The sequence below is a fragment of the Vanacampus margaritifer genome, chromosome 15 (assembly GCF_051991255.1).
Source record: "Vanacampus margaritifer isolate UIUO_Vmar chromosome 15, RoL_Vmar_1.0, whole genome shotgun sequence".
NCBI classification, from domain to species: Eukaryota; Metazoa; Chordata; class Actinopteri; order Syngnathiformes; family Syngnathidae; genus Vanacampus; species Vanacampus margaritifer.
Window position 1 is genome coordinate 16,031,674 of NC_135446.1, and position 15,846 is coordinate 16,047,519.

Genomic DNA, 15,846 nt, shown 5'->3' on the forward strand with positions numbered 1-15,846 from the left:
GAATCCTTGATAGGCTCAAGTTAAATAGGATCAATATATATATATGTAATACTCAGGTGATTTAAATACAACTACTATGTAAATTGCAGAGAATGCGACACATGCTTTAAGGACGTCGACAAACTTTTTCACTTATTTTACGGTGGAGATTGATGAAACTACTCTTGTCTGCATCGTTCGCTTCCTAAAGCGAAGTTAGTGTCAAAATGTATGTCTTTCCTGGGGTGACTGTTATTATTATGAGAGTAATTGGTGTGAAACGCTGTAGTCCGTGGGTGTAGTCTATTGTAAATAAAGTTTTTGGGGAAAGCGGGGGAGGGGGGGACCACAATTTCCGTGTGTATACGAGTGACGTCAGAGCTGCTTCTAGCTATAAATACTCCGCCCCAACCCCTGCTTCTTTGCGGAGTTGAATTCTAACCCTAAATCACTCATACCTCCCGTACTAAACGTTTGCTGTTTTCTCTCTCGGGCTTTCAGCAAACTACGGGAGGTCAACCCAGGAAGGATTTAGAGCCAAAATTAAAAGGGAAAAAAGTCCCGAGAAGTGCACTCCGCCGAGTTCAGGTCCCCGTGGGAAGCACCGTGGAACGCCGTGGTCAGCTTGGCTGCCGCGAAGAGTTCGTCTCTGCTGCTCCGGTGTCTTTCCCACTGGGGAGGAATGTTGGCCACTGAACAGATTAAATTGAGCGGGGGCAACACTGCCGAACCTTTCAATGGTACGGTTCTGGAGCCTAAGCTCAAACATTTAAACTGCAAAAACAACAACATGGCGACTGAAGTCTTTGCGGCGTTTACGCTAATTAGCTTGACGTAGCTATTAACAGAGCAACAGCTGGGAGAGCACGTTTGCTTGTTATTCTACGCCATTTTGCATTGTTTTAAATTACACACTTCAGTTCGTATTTTTCACTATAAAGACAGATCTTTTCCCTAAATGATCCAAATGGGCGAAAACACCAATTAAATAGATTTTTTTTTTAAATGGCGAAAATCACGTCTGCCTGCTAGCTGCAGTGACCATCTTGCTTTAAACTAGTTGTGTAGCCTTAATTAATTTCTGATTAATCTGGTGTTTTCCAATTAATAATCACTCAAACAATTGTATTATCCAATAATTGAGTAAGACGTTTCTTTTTATGGTTTTGTTATAATACAATTGTCACCTAGAGTGGCGTTTAACAGTTTCTGCACAAAGCAAGACTATTTACTTGTTTTAATCGTACAAGAACAATTTAATTCAGGTTTTATTTTTCATTTATACTCCTTATGACAAACCTTAATGCTTAATGAATAGAATGCATCATTTTTTTGTATCTTTTGTGCCACTACCATAGACTTGAGCACAACAGCCATCTTGGCATATTAATGCTAACATGCACATACATGTATTCACAAATTATGTTCCCACGAGGTCAATAATGCATTTAAGTACAGATGATGAATTGGTGCTCTTCTACACAGTAAACATGAGAAAATATGTATTATCATGACCATAATAATTAACGTTTTCATTTATATGGTTGTTTGAGTTGTCTTCCGTTTGTGTCTGTGTTTCACAGTGTGTTGCAGTGTATTTTGGAAACACACTAAAATGTCTCTAATTTCTAATCTGAGTATTATAAATGTTTCTCACACATATATTTGATGATCAAGCATCATCATATTTATGTTACTTCCACATATATTTTAATGTATGTTCAGCACACTCAGCAATACACGCATTTATAATCATCAGATAGAAATGCAGTGCTGCCCCATCTAATATGGCGGATGGGCTGACGCAGAAAGGCCAACGCGCATGGGTGACGTTAGGGGCGGAAGAAACGAAGACGACAATAAATAAATAAAATGTAAAATATAATACAAAAAGACAAAGAAAATATGTTGGGCATCACACAATCCTTATTTTTCTACAGCTAATTTGTTTTTATCACTTCTAATATTCGAACGTCAAAAAATTGCTTTTGGTTGTTTACTCCTCCTCCTTCCGCCCACGGAGCAACAAGCTTCTCTTCGGTAGTTTGCTGAACTTTCTCTCACAGGACGCTCGCCCGCGCCTCTCCCGGTCTGCCGCCGACATTTTTCACGTTTTCCGTCGGCTGGAAGTCGCTCTTTTCGCGGGGGGAGTTTGTGTTTTGCCCCGTGTCGAGCTCCTCAGTCACCATTCAAGGGCAAAAGCGACCCAGAGGAGGAGGAGGGCGTTCTCACTTCAAGAAAAGTCGCTATGGAGGTTCCCGGCATGCAGGTAAGCACGAAGGTGGACCAGGCGTACTAAAGCTAACTAAACCAGTTTATCAAGAGGCATTGTGCAACAGCAGACCACTTTTTAAATCCCGTCTCGGCAAGACACTAGTATCCCGGAATACAGTAGTCAAATAAAGCCTGCGACGTCCGCATGTCGAGCATTTGTTTTTTTTAGTTTTTTTTAGTTTTTTTTAAAGAAGTCAACAGGCCCCAACATGGTACCTTGAGGTACCTCTTTGCGGCTGTTTGCATGGCAACTGGATGTTTGTTGGTGTACATACAAGACGGGGTGTGAATTATATCAATATCTTAACAGTTTCTCCCAAGTTAGAATGTAGAATAGAACTGCATGTTGACAGCTTTAAACATAAGATCGTTTTATATCTGTTTGTTATCCCTAATGAACCCTTCCGTTTAATAGTTTTTTTATTTGCCATTTCTTGTATTTAATAGGGCTCAAAAAGTTTTTGTTGGCTTCATTTTGGGAGACTCCCAGGTCAGGTGTGTAGACCAGTGTAACCTGCCTGGGTGTGCTTGCTGCCTGGTCTTTGCAACGCAGAGCATCAGATTATGTTTTTGTTTTTAAAAGAATAGTAATGATTGACAGATGCGCGCTCAAGCTAAAGCTGATATTTCACATCCTCGTAATAGTTTTAACGTTTAACTTTGGTTTGTTTTGCCTGTATGACACATTAACTGAATGAGTACATGTCTGCGGTGTCATTTTGAATCATGATGTACCTCTTAATTTTTTTCATAATTGGTGGTTTGACACTAGTAGCTTTTGCTATACAGATTTTTTTTTTTTACAGGCATTATTTGGTATTCAGTGTGTTAGAAGGAAGATCACAATCTAAGACAAAATTGTTTCATCAAAAGGCAATGTTTGATTGTGCTTTTTGAAAATTAGCCCCACTTTGTAGGTATGTTGTTATTGGAAGCCGTGCGCATGATTAATTTGATCATTTGATTAATAATAATTCATCGGATTTATATGACGTTTTTGCAAACTCAAAGCACTTAAGACCGACCGTGGTGCACTTTCAAACGCTTTATTATTAAACAAACATCTCAAGCTCATATTTGCTGAGGGCCACGTTACTCACCACTCACGTCTTCCCATTTAAAGCCATACACACTTAAAGTTGCAGTCAAAAGTTGAGGATGGCAACGTCATGTGGACAAAAACAATACCTCCACCTCACTCACATGATGCTGCAGAATCACTTTTATGGGATGTGATAATCGTTAAAATACTGGATTATAAAAATATTTGTCCGTTTCTTTTTGACAGTTTTTTTTTTTAAAGGAAGGGTGTTTGTCATTATCTTTACCTTTTGAACACCAGTCTGACGTTCAGGTTTTAAAAATTGAAACCGTGACAACCAGCTGACAAGAAAAAGTATAATTTAAAAGTGAGTGGAGGCCTTCATTTTGATCAAAAGTTTTACAGAATTTCCATGGCAGCTGTTGCTGAATATGTCCTATAGAAATGGCTTCTTTTGTGTCATTCCACATCTCGCAGCCCGGCCGCGTGCGGTCGTGGTGGCGGCGACAGGGAGTGGCACGGCTGCTCTGTGTTGTTCCACTTCCTTTTTTTAGTCGTGTGGAAAGCCGAGCGTGGCCGCAGAGGCTCCTCGCCACTCGCTCCTGACGCGCTACCAACGTGTGGAAAACAACATGCTCGATGGCCGCCTTTTCTTTGACTACACTCACTGTTTACATGCGCTTAAAAAAAAACAACTAGTGAGTTAACAACTGTAATTGAAGTAGATAGATGGTTCATTTGACTTTAGCATAAGACAAACCTATAAGATCAGCACATTTATGTATAATCTGATATTGCTAATTGTATTACAGATTTTTTTTTGGTGCTTATTTGTTTTTAAAAAAAAAAACATGGAAAGATGACCTTGAAAAAATAATCCTATATTCAAACACAATATTAAATGGGATTTTTTTCAATTAGATTAATTTTCAAATATTTTCAGCCCATTTTAAAATGTAATTTGACATGCATTTGATGTGTTCTCTTCTGACAGAGTTCTCAGATCGACCCAGAAGAATTATTCACCAAACTTGAACGCATTGGCAAAGGATCCTTTGGAGAGGTGAGCTTGCTCTGTGGTACAAATTTACATATTGGTTTTGAATTTTTATTTTAGAGAATGTGGAATTCTTTCAAAAAGTCAGTGTTTTTTTTTTATTTTTTAAAGGATTTGTGATTTTGAGCTCAATTTACTGAATGAAAATTTTAATATTAATTTCCCCAGGGTACTTTATTCCAAAAGAAGCAATTTTTTTGTATGGTTAATGGAAATTTGAAAAAAATAGTCAATAAATATGGGTGATTTTGTGATTAAAAAAATAATAATTCTTTGAAAAATAGATTATTGGAAAATTTAAATATTTTTGAGAATAGTTTTGGGGATTTTTTTTACTGAGCTTTTTAAATTATTCTATTTTTTATGTTGAACATTTTTTAGTTGATGAGAAATTATTAGTTTGTAAATTGTCTCTATTAATTTGTGAATTTCGTCTTAGAAAATGTGTAACCCTGTGGGGGAAAAGTTGGCATTTTTGGAATCTTGCAGTGTTGATTTGACAGGAAATTTTAATTTAGTTTAGACTAAAATCAATTAGTCAAAAGTAGCAATATTTGAAAGGCTTAACGTTGAAGTTGTTGAGACATGAATTAAAGGTTATTTTGTAAATTGAATTCATTGATTTGGAATGGTATTATGGAAAATGTAGGTTTCTTAAAAAAAAGAGGAATCTTTGGAATGACTTTGTTGAAAATTCTGACTTTCCTAATCCATTTGGGAATTTTCTCATAAAATGTGTAATGCTCTGAAAAACAACTTGTGTTAGGCATGTTACGTTTGGATTTTTTTTTTTTTAGCAAATGTACTCACAGGGTATAGGAATGTTTGAACTGATTGATAAAATGTGATTTTGCAAGTTTTTTTTATTTGATTTTGCTGAGAAATTGTGAGGTTGAAGTGATGTTTATCATTTTTTTTAAATATAAAGTAGTACTGCAAAATTGAGATTGTTATGAATGTCTGTCTGGCAGGTATTCAAAGGCATCGACAATCACACGCTCAGCGTGGTGGCCATCAAGATCATCGACCTGGAGGAGGCGGAGGATGAAATCGAGGACATCCAGCAGGAGATCACCGTGCTGAGCCAGTGCGACAGTCCGTACATCACCAAGTATTACGGCTCGTACCTCAAAGTGAGAACGTGGCATTCTTTTGTAGGGCCCGACTACTCTGTGGCCGAGTAAAATTCTGATTCTGAATTAATTATGTTTTTTCAGGGCAGCAAACTGTGGATCATCATGGAGTACCTTGGTGGAGGTTCAGCACTTGACTTGGTGACTTTGATTTATTTTTGATCGTTTCAGAAACCTTTAAAAACAAATCTTGGATTAGGATCATAATTTCAAAAAATCTGGAGGAAGAGAATGCTAAAGAGCTGTTGTTAAACTAAAATGATTGAGACTTAGTTAAATTATAGAAAATAGTTGATTTTGCAAAATGGCACCCATTCATTATTTTTGGATTATCTTTTTCCGGGCGGGTGATTTGAATCAGTTGAAAATTTATGAATTTAAGGGTGAATTTGTTCTTTTTTTCCTGGATAATATGGAATTTTAAAAAAGTAGGAATTTGTGCAATATTGGAAAATTTGAAGTTACAATGGTTTAAATCGCTTGAGAAATGTTGAATTATTAAATTAATTATAAGGGACCTCAATTTTTATTTATTTAATTCATTATATAATTTTGTATTTTAATTGGTTGATCAATCGCTTTTCAGAATTTTATCCGGACTAAAATACATTAATCGGCAACGACCTTAAAAAAAATTGTAGTCACGACCTATTCTATATATTGTAAATCTATTTGAATCTTTTTTTATTAAAAATGTCCAATAAAAAATAGCTGTTACCTTTCCTTGCGCGCGAACAGCTTCGTGCGGGCCCGTTTGACGAGTCCCAAATCGCCACCATGCTGAAGGAGATCCTGAAGGGTCTGGACTACCTTCACACTGAGAAGAAGATCCACAGAGACATCAAAGGTGTGCTATTTGACTTGAGTGTGTTTAAAAAAAAAAAAACTGCAGTGAATCCCACTATAACGTGCACCTGTCCGTCACAACCCAGCCGCCAACGTGCTTTTGTCAGAGCACGGCCAGGTGAAGCTGGCCGACTTCGGGGTGGCCGGTCAGCTGACGGACACGCAGATCAAGCGGGAGACCTTCGTGGGGACGCCGTTCTGGATGGCGCCCGAGGTCATCCAGCAGTCTGCGTATGATTTCAAGGTAAGATGGCAGCATTTTTTTCCCTCTGCGTTTGTGGAAGGGCCTGACAAATAAATGGCCGATATGAACTCTTTTAAAATCGACAAAAATGTGCCATTTTTTGTTTTACACATAACATAAGACAAAGATAATTCAAGATTTCTCAACCCCCCCAAAAATTTCCTGATTTTTCTCTTTTGTAAAGATAAACAAATTCTATTGGCGAATGTAATGAAAAACAGTCGAATGTTCTGCCTGTAATTCATTCTTGTAAGTGTTAAGTGACCAAAAAGTATGGAGGACCAAAACTGCCAAAATTCAAAATAAATAAATGACTAAATAAATAAATAAGCAAATGACAAAAAATGAAAATAAAAACAGATATAAAAAAATATAATAATGATAATAAAAAAAAAATATATATAAATGGAAATTAAAACAACAAATATATATATATATATATATTTTTTTTATTTTTTTTTTCCCATTTAGATTTATTTTGGGGGATTTAATTTTCAAATTATATATTTTTTTATATCAGTTTTACTTTCACTTTTAGTCAGTTTTGGTCCTCCATAAAATTATCCATTATATATTTTTCAAATTAATCAGTCGATTAATCGGTTATCAGCATTTTACTCGGATAAATATGGGAATCGGCGTCGTCCTCAAAAAATCCATATCACCCAGGCACCTTGTTCATGGTATGAATTGGTTTCCCACCAGGCGGACATTTGGTCGCTTGGCATCACCGCCATCGAGCTCGCCAAGGGGGAGCCACCCAATTCGGAAATGCACCCCATGAGGGTGCTCTTCCTCATCCCCAAGTCGCCGCCCCCGACGCTGACGGGCGAATTCTCCAAGAGCTTCAAAGAGTTCACAGAGGCCTGCCTCAACAAGGACCCCGCTTTTGTAAGACGTACATGGGAAGAGGAGCTTGGAAAAAAAAATATTGTAATCAAAGGGGGGGGGGGGGGGGACTCCAGTTAGATATTTCGAATTGTAAATGTACCTTTAATGTTGTATGTATGTGCCGTGCGATTGACTTTCTCATGTCCCCTCCTTCAGCGTCCCACCGCCAAGGAGTTGCTCAAGCACAAGTTCATCGCCAAACACTGTAAGAAGACGTCCTACCTCAGCGAGTTGATCGACCGCTACCGAAGATGGCGGGAGCAGGGGCACAGCAGCGACAGCAGCCCCGACGACTCTGATGGGTAATAAAAAAAAATAAAAAATACACTCGCGCTCCAGTTTGCTTGACTCGTGTTGGTGTGTCCAGCGAGTCCAGCGACAAGAAGGACGGCGACTCCCCCGAGTGGAGCTTCACGACGGTCCGCAAGAGGAAGACGGACGCACGTCCGCACATCAACGGACAGCTGAGGAGCGAAGGACACACCGCCGTGAGCACGTCCTCCAGTCTCACCACAATCATCTCGCCCGTCTTCACTGAGGTTTGTACACGCACACGCGTGCGTACGCACCCACTAGGATGGCAATTCTACAAGCCGTGTGTATTTGTGCAGTTGAAGCAGCAGCACAAGGAGCACTCTGAAAAGAGATTAGCCATCGAAGAGCTGGAACATAACATCCGATTGGCCGAGAATGCGTGTCCGGGCATCACGGACCGGATGGTGACGCACATCATTGCCAGGTACGCCTTTTTTTTTTTTTTTTGCTTGCATGGTTATCCTGTGGAAAATAGTTGGGACGTCCCAAAAGTGTTTTTTTTTTTTTCTTGCACCCGAGTCGTTACCGTATTACTGATTTTTATGCCAAGTCTGCCATTTTGGATCAAAGCAGTTCAGTTTGGGTCCATATTCCATTAAAAAAAAAAAAAAAGGCATTGGATTTTATTAAAAAAAAAAAAAAAAGAAAGAAAAAACAGACACAAATAAATCTCAAAAGACCTATGCCTCAATTTGAGCAGGAAGTCGGCCATTTTGGTCGATAGCAGCCATTTTGTTGCCAAATTTCACAAAAAAGAGACTTGAAAAGTTAGATTTTTTTTTTTACCCTGACACCTGTTTCAAACTCTGCACTGAAAAGTCTCAAGGCCACAAAAATAGAACAGGAAGTCTGCCATTTTGCTTTAAAGCAGCCGTTTCACACAAATGAGCTCTAATAGGAAGGTAGGTCGGTCGTAGACATCCGCCAATTACCATGATTTAAAAAAAAAAAACTCAAGGTTCCAATACTGGCTATCATCGGTATTAAGCTCTTCTTTTCTTTTTTGAAAGAGGGCTACTCGGGGCACAATATGATTGGCTGCTTGCGTTGAGTAAACAAGCCGCCTCGTGGAAGTTACTTGCCTCCAAGTAACTTTTTTCCCCCCTCCTTGCTTAACGGAGGAGGGAAGAAGCAAGATGAAATACTGCAAACACAGATGCCTATTTGCGCTGATTAATGAAAAAGGTGGGCGGGAAAAGGTGCCAGCGGGTACTCGTTAGCCCCAAGGACAACATGTGGGTCAGCTCTAAAAAGAGTTCACCAGTGTTGGGATTCTGTGACTACGAAGAAGAATTAAAACAAAAGGTTAACAATCATTTATTTCAACTTGACATTTCGTCTGCACTGAATATTATATATTTTGTTTAAAAATGAAATATTTTGTGTTTAATGGGGGAAAAAGCTGTTACAAAAAAAAGGTCATTTTAGAGCTAAGCTGTGCTTTTAATAGCGGGATACCGCAATATTTCCACTCAAAATCTAATATCGGCCTCAAAGTGGGTAACAACCGAGTATGATAAGTTTTTTTTCTTTTTTCACCACGCCATTTCCCGTTTATCACTTTTTTTGCGTTTTGAATGTCTTTTCATGCCGCCCTCAGGTTCAACACCAACTGAAGACAGGCAGGAAGCGTACGCGGTCACCAGAGACTGTGTCTCAGGTGCGGCCATGCTTGCAAATTGGAGATCTGCTGTGCAATGTCTCCACACACACACACAGACACGCACGCACGCACACGCACACACACGGAGTTATTTACATAACTGCTACTGGAAAAATAACTATTTCCTCTTGTTGTGATCCAGCAGCACTGCTTTACCCTTTTTAATAATTTGTAGACGTAAATATTTGCTCGGTAGCACTTGTCAAAGCTGATATGCCAATATTATTATTATTATTATTATTATTATTATGTTTTGTTGTCCTCGGTAACACTTTTGAACCCGATAGTGCCTTCAACAGCAAACCAAACTGGAATCAAGGAAGCACTTGTCAAGTGTTGCTGACAGTTTGAACCAAAGACGATGTAAAACTTGGTCATTGTATGTATTATTTTCATACGTCGTATACCATAAGGGATGTTGTGATGCTTTTTCAGCGGGAACCGTGTACAAGTTTTGGAGAAATGTTTTCCTCTTAAGTGGGATGTAGTTGTAGGAATAAATATTTAAGCTTGATTAAAAATGTTGCCTACTCCCAGTTGTTTATTTGCATTAACAAAACTATGCATGATTTCATTGCAAAATAATTATAATAGTATATATATAAAAAATTTTACTTCTAATTTGTCCTTGTCTACAGTGTGACCTTGGTCGCTCCTTTGGTCTCCTCTTTTTTTACCTCCTCCTCGTCCTCCTCATCCAGCTGGAGGCTCCCAGAGGAGAACCTCATCCGGGCCGTTCCGCCGGGCCGCAACAGCCTCCCCAGCGGGGGCGGCGGGCAGTAATACGGGTAAAAAACTTCAGGCTCGGAGTCACTGTAGCTCCCCGTGGGGCGTTCAGGCAGCGGGGCGGCGTTGAGCGGGAGGTAGGTGGGCCTTGTGGGACGTGTCAAGTGGGGATAGTAGCCAAGGGGGCGGAATTCTGACGCGGGGAGGTGAAACTTGACGTCCGGTTGGCGAGGGAGCCCCGGAAGGAAGTTGCAGTCGTCGCTGTAATGCCCCGCCTCTGTACGGCCCATTAACCCCGCCCCGTTGCTTCCCGCGTGGTACGCCCCCGCCATCCCGTAGAAAGACGGCCGCGCTCTCCCGTCCCGCCTCCTCGGCTGCTGCAAGCACTCCAGCGAGGCGGCGCAGTCCGAGAAATACGGGCGCGGGAATGTCGGCAGGACCGGGTGGTAGTGGTAGGCGGGGCTGTTGGGGTACAGGAGGACCAGCTGCTGTGCCGCATCCGGGTGTGGGACGGGCCGGCGTCGCAAGCGGTTGCCGTAGATACCGGAAGGCCTCGGCACTCGGTCCCTCGTGTGACAGTTCATCGCGGGTGGTGGTCGCACCTGCGGCGAGAGGGGCGTGACTCGGGCGAGGCTGCGACACCTCGGGGTGGCATACGGCTGGTTCCGCTCCGAGGCACCAGCGGACCGGGGGAAGGCGTCCTCGTACTGCTGGGTAAGTATATTACACGCACACAAGGATTTAACATACTGCATCAAATATGAATCTTTTTTTTCTTTTTTTTTTTTGTGTGTCTCGTGCGTACTTGTTTGGAGACGTCGGTGAGGAGATCGGGAGACGATTGGCACTGCCGGGGGTCGTAGTCTGCCTGATGGGAAGTGCTGCACGGAAGCAGGTTGGTAGATAACGACGTAAAATTCTAGTCGTATGCTTTAACCGTTGGCTAATAAATCTAAAGCAGTTTGCATAAAAGTTTGTCAAATTACAACCATGAAAAATGACACAGGTGGTCGTACTCGTCTCTAAAATCATCTTTCCTCATTGAATTGAATGCAAATGCCATTTATCCGTGACAGCCCCTCCTCCTTTCGTAACTCAAATTCTTGCTCATAGAAACTCATTTGGAATACTTGATTGAACAAGGCATTGGATTGTCTTAGCTGCAGTAATTTTGACCTTAACCCGAATATTGATTGCATATAACTGCAGTCATTGTGAGTGTGCGGGTCCGTCTAGTGTGCATGACTTGGCCACCTGGGGGCAATAAAATAAAACTCATCTTTCGCGCAGACGTCACAAATACACTCAATAAGTTACAGTAAAGAGTTCTAGCCACGCCCACTTTCTTGAAAAAGGAATTAAGTGTGGACAGGCCGGCCAATCAAATTTGTCTATTTGCGTGACGTCGTCTTCGTGAGAAAGTCTCTCTTCGGCTAGTAGCCATGTTGAATTTTTACTCTGGCTCCAAAAAAAAAAAAAAAAAAAGAAAGACTTTGAGTCGCTTTTCTGATGTCCGCTCATTGGCAAAGCCGCGAGTGGATTTCCAGGCTAAAAGAGTTCTACCACCGAGGCTGAAACTATTTGGTAGCCAGTCGATGGTATTTTGCACTGATTGTTAGCATTAAGCTAAGCAGACCTTAAATGTACTGTACTTGAAAGACAAAAAAAAGAAAACATTGTCATCAATTCATAATGCATGGTCAGCCATTTTGTTCCCACCACATCGTATTTTAAGCCCACCTCTCAAAGTGCGAAGACTTCTTCTCGCTCGATCCCAAACATTCCAGCAGCTGCTTCTGTGTGCGCCCGCTGATCACAGTTGAAAAGACCAAACGTCAGAATGACATGACAACGCGTCACATTATGCTTCGTTTGAGCTACTAGTTGAGCTCGGTATTAGTGTAGCACATCATGTAAGTATCGTTTATGTAATGGGGCCTAGACTAGAGGAACTAGATGTTTCTTTGAGTGCAGAAGCGTGACAGAGACTAAAAATTTAAAGATTATTATAGCATTGCAAATTTAACCCTGGAGAACCCACGGGGTCAAATTTGGCCCCTATAAATTCTGTTACTCAAATAACAAAGACCTTCTTTTTTTTTTTTTTTTTGCAAATTTAACTTCAAAAGTCCAGAGTGCCACTTCTGACCCCTGCATGGGGCCCTCTAGTGGATGAATATTGCAATTACATGAGCCAGAGTGGTGGTGACAAGATGGCTGGAGTATGTTTTATATATATATATATTTTGATAAATTAGCAACTCTGAGCTAGTTAAAAAAAAAAAGGGTTAAAATTGAAAAAACATATATTTTGGTGTTCAGTGAACTTATAGCAGTCATTAATGTATAATTCATAATTTTCCAAAGAAGAAAGGGGTTCTTCAGGGTTAAATAACAGCCCAGGTATGTTTTCGTTGAGGATATTATATTATGGCGTGTTTAAGAACCTAACAAAAAAGTCTAATTTGCTTTAAAAAAAAAAAAAGTTATTTAATAGGTCAAATGATTTAAAAAATCTTATAAAAGTACTTGATATCGGTGATATCGACCACCAGTATCGATACCAAAATCTCGAGTATCGCACTGCTCTGATGAACATTGCATGCGCAAAGTATTCACCGGCTGTCACCTATATCTAAAGCTGGAGCCTTTAGTTGACAGCAGCATCTTCTTGTGTGTCGCTTTAGGCTCTTCGGCTAGCCGGAAGAAGGCGTGGTACTCCACGCACGTTTTCCAAAACGCCTTGCACACGTCCCGAGTGGCCATACAGAACTCCAGCGTGTCCTTGCGGGACGGCTATGCAGGACGATGGGGGGACACACGAGGTTAACATGGCCACAAAAAAACAAAAAACAGGGTGTGAAAAGAAGTGAACTCTGACCCCAACGGCGGCATGCAGCTTGATGAGGAAATGTTTGCGCTTGAAGCTCAGTTTGCGAATCTTGGCCCAGCTGAACGCGTTGATCTTGGTGTTTCCCTGAGAAAAAAAAAAAAACATCCCAAGTTGCAGAGAGTCCTCGTGAGCTGATGACCACGCGGCGTACCTGAAAGACCAGCACGCCCGAGTGCGTGACGGCCAGATTGATGCGCGCGCCCTCGCCGTCGCTGGCCGACTGCGGCCGGATGCCGTACATGTCCAGCTTCCTGGCCAACTCCAGCAGCTGGACGTCCGACTCGGATGGAGACAACCCTCTGCGGAGAAAAAAAAAAATTGTGTTATGCCGCCATCTTGTGGCATCTTAGTGTCAAGGAACATTGCTAAAATTAGTTGAGATTTATTTAGATAAAAATAGTGCTGGTGTCAAGGAATTATTTGGGAAAAAGTAGTGCTTTGCCGTCATCTTGGGGTATCTTGTCAAGAAACTTGGGAAGTTGGACGAGAAATTAATTTAGGACAAAAATAGTGCCTTGCTGCCATCCTGTGGGGACTCTTGTATTTTAGCAGGGTTGACTGTACCTGTGTTTCTTGTGGAAGCGGAGGATCTTGTGGTCCAGGTACTCCTGGTTGGGGGCGTAGTGCTTCATCTCCAGGTGCTGACAGTCCAGTTCCTCATCATAGTCCCCAAGTTCTGCTGTAATTGTATACTGTATGCTTTGTATATACAGTACAACTACATGGTACGACAATCACTCCCAATTTTGCTCGGTCCTTACACTGCAGTATGTGAGACACCAGCAGGGCGGCGCTGTTGTCATTACATGTCAGACTGCCGTTGGACAGGTCCTGCTTGACCTGCAAAGCGAAAAGGTACCTGCAAGCACACCGCATGCTCATCAACGACGGAAAGTACATAAGGAAAAGTGTTGTCAAGATATGAGAAACGGCGCGGTACCGAGTGAGGCCCCTCTTTAGTTGTCCGGGGTCTGGAGGGAAGAACTTAACCATGAACCGGAAGAAGAGCTCGCTGGTGTCTAAAACGGATAGAAACTAAATTCCTCTTGGCTTGCATCGATGGAAATGTGTTTTAATTGCTTTACATATATAGTCAAACAACAATACACTATTTGTTGTTAAATTTACTGTTTAAACACTTACATTCAATCTGTTTTGCTAGCGGCTTAAGTAGCTCCAGCCACACCTGCCAAACAAGCCAAAATTAGTCCAATTCCGGCATCCCACGTGTGCACGTGACATGATCGGTCTCACGTAGTTGCCGCCGTGGTGTCGGTACTCCAGGCCGAAGTATTCCTTCTCCAGGAGCTTCAGGTGACCGCACACTTTGTTGAAGAAGTCGCAGCCCAAAACGTTTTGCTAGCATGTAAACACATTTTGATTTGCCACATTCTTCTTGGCACAGAACGCATTGGAAATGTTTGCATTGCGTCGTCATTCGTGGTGAAGATGACAATATGTATAGTCAGACTAAAAACGACACCATCATGTGTAGTTGGGGGGAAGAAAAAGAAAAAACGAGGGAGAGGATTTATAGTCGGACTAAAAAGGAGACAGGATGTAAATCGGACTAAAAAAAACAACTTGGGCTAAAAAAGGGACATAATGGAAAGTCCAACAAACATAATGACAGGATTAATGCTTGGACTAAGAAAACGACAGGATGTGCAGTCTGAAGTAAAAAAAAATGACATGGTGTTAGATAATGACTACGTATAATCAGACTAAAAATACAAAATGTGAAGTAAAAGTCTGGAGACGAAACAAACAACGGCAACCAAATAGACAATTACAATGAGCTCACCTCCACCTCGAAGGTGCGTTCACTGTCGTCCAGGAAAACCACACGCAGTCTAAATTTGGTCTCCCTGCAGACTTTGCGGCGTGTCCATGTGAGCGTCTGCCGCTCGTCCATCTCGTGCCATAAAGATTCAGTGGAGAAATAAGTGAGGTTCGTATTAGTGAGTTAATGCGTGTTTTCTTTCAACACACACACACACACACACACACCAATACGAGAGTGTATAGTGCACCAGCGTGTGTGTGTGTATTGTTGGAATAATATACATTTCACGGTGGCTGGACGCTTTGAAAGAAGTGACCTGTCTTCGAGTAAAGTAGGCTAGTAGTGCAAAAGCATCCTGTAGCCTCCAGCTGTGTGCGTGCGTGCGTGCGTGTTCTTGTTTGCGAGTGCGTGTATTTAGTATGGAATGTATGATTGAATGTGTGCTTGTGAGAAAGAGAGAGGGGGCGCACGAGTGTGAGTAAAAGAGTGTGTGCATGTGTGAGGGTTACAATTTGACTTTTAATTTATTTATTTTTTTGCTCAGCACTGGGCAATTACAGGAGAAGCAGCAAAATAAAAACAGTGACTTTCTTCTGCTGTTTCTGTTAATGATTTTTTTTTGTCAGCATGTAATTTTTTTAATGTAAATGTTTAAAAATATAATGATCTTGAGTCCACAAGCAAAGATGCAAAGCGTGATTTTTTGTTTATTATTTATTATTACATCCAGTACTATTTATGTGTGGTGCTATTATTCATCTCCATTTTAGTCAAGTGTATGACAACTATGATGATAAGAATATTAATTTATTTAATCTGGGTTTTCTGAATAAAGAGCATTTAAAATATTTACATTTGCGTCTTTGACTAAAGAGCAGTTACTTTTGGGCAATATAGATTAATAGGATTTTCTATTTATGTAAATGAAGCTTATGTCAGTTGCAAATTTAACAAATATAGTTCTATTCTCAAAATTGTTATAATGGTCAAATACAAT

At 40.9% G+C, this 15,846-nt stretch overlaps 2 protein-coding genes across 6 annotated transcripts; one reads left to right on the forward strand and one right to left on the reverse strand.

Moving 5' to 3' along the window:
- The first annotated feature begins 1,986 nt into the window (after positions 1-1,986).
- On the forward strand, positions 1,987-15,697 carry LOC144035473 (serine/threonine-protein kinase 26-like). 3 transcript variants are annotated; one of them, XR_013288447.1, is made up of 14 exons: positions 1,987-2,248; positions 4,290-4,358; positions 5,324-5,485; positions 5,570-5,626; positions 6,224-6,332; positions 6,418-6,575; positions 7,281-7,466; positions 7,623-7,768; positions 7,834-8,005; positions 8,078-8,205; positions 9,382-9,441; positions 10,083-10,884; positions 10,986-11,065; positions 12,858-15,697. XR_013288447.1 is itself a non-coding variant. In XM_077545194.1 (11 exons), exons 1-11 carry the CDS (start codon positions 2,228-2,230, stop codon positions 9,395-9,397), a joined length of 1,224 nt encoding a protein of 407 aa, XP_077401320.1. In that variant the 5' UTR covers positions 1,988-2,227; the 3' UTR covers positions 9,398-9,965. The 3 variants fall into 3 exon arrangements, 1 of the variants encoding a protein (XP_077401320.1); XR_013288446.1 differs by having other exon boundaries at positions 10,083-11,065; XM_077545194.1 differs by lacking the exons at positions 10,083-10,884; positions 10,986-11,065; positions 12,858-15,697 and having other exon boundaries at positions 1,988-2,248; positions 9,382-9,965.
- LOC144035472 (FERM domain-containing protein 7) lies at positions 9,961-15,109 on the reverse strand. 3 transcript variants are annotated; one of them, XM_077545192.1, is made up of 12 exons: positions 14,868-15,109; positions 14,318-14,422; positions 14,207-14,249; positions 14,004-14,082; positions 13,825-13,922; positions 13,628-13,742; positions 13,215-13,362; positions 13,052-13,147; positions 12,800-12,966; positions 11,911-11,979; positions 10,976-11,051; positions 9,961-10,880 (listed from the first exon to the last, which is right to left on the reverse strand). In XM_077545192.1, exons 1-12 carry the CDS (start codon positions 14,976-14,978, stop codon positions 10,077-10,079), a joined length of 1,911 nt encoding a protein of 636 aa, XP_077401318.1. In that variant the 5' UTR covers positions 14,979-15,109; the 3' UTR covers positions 9,961-10,076. The 3 variants fall into 3 exon arrangements, 1 of the variants encoding a protein (XP_077401318.1); XR_013288445.1 differs by lacking the exon at positions 9,961-10,880 and having other exon boundaries at positions 10,990-11,051; positions 12,790-12,966; XR_013288444.1 differs by lacking the exons at positions 9,961-10,880; positions 10,976-11,051 and having other exon boundaries at positions 11,912-11,979; positions 12,790-13,147; positions 14,868-15,003.
- Positions 15,698-15,846: the final 149 nt, after the last annotated feature.

Bases quoted from the DNA above. Each gene is read 5' to 3' on its own strand.
- LOC144035473 (XM_077545194.1), top strand. From the start codon at position 2,228: ATGGAGGTTCCCGGCATGCAG. The intron at 4,359-5,323 runs GTGAGCTTGCTC...TCTGTCTGGCAG, and splicing joins GCAAAGGATCCTTTGGAGAG to GTATTCAAAGGCATCGACAA. The intron at 8,006-8,077 runs GTTTGTACACGC...GTATTTGTGCAG, and splicing joins TCTCGCCCGTCTTCACTGAG to TTGAAGCAGCAGCACAAGGA.
- LOC144035472 (XM_077545192.1), bottom strand. From the start codon at position 14,978: ATGGACGAGCGGCAGACGCTCACATGGACACGCCGCAAAGTCTGCAGG. The intron at 14,083-14,206 runs GTAAGTGTTTAA...TATCCGTTTTAG, and splicing joins GCTAGCAAAACAGATTGAAT to ACACCAGCGAGCTCTTCTTC. The intron at 12,967-13,051 runs GTCAGAGTTCAC...CGTCCTGCATAG, and splicing joins AGCTGCATGCCGCCGTTGGG to CCGTCCCGCAAGGACACGCT.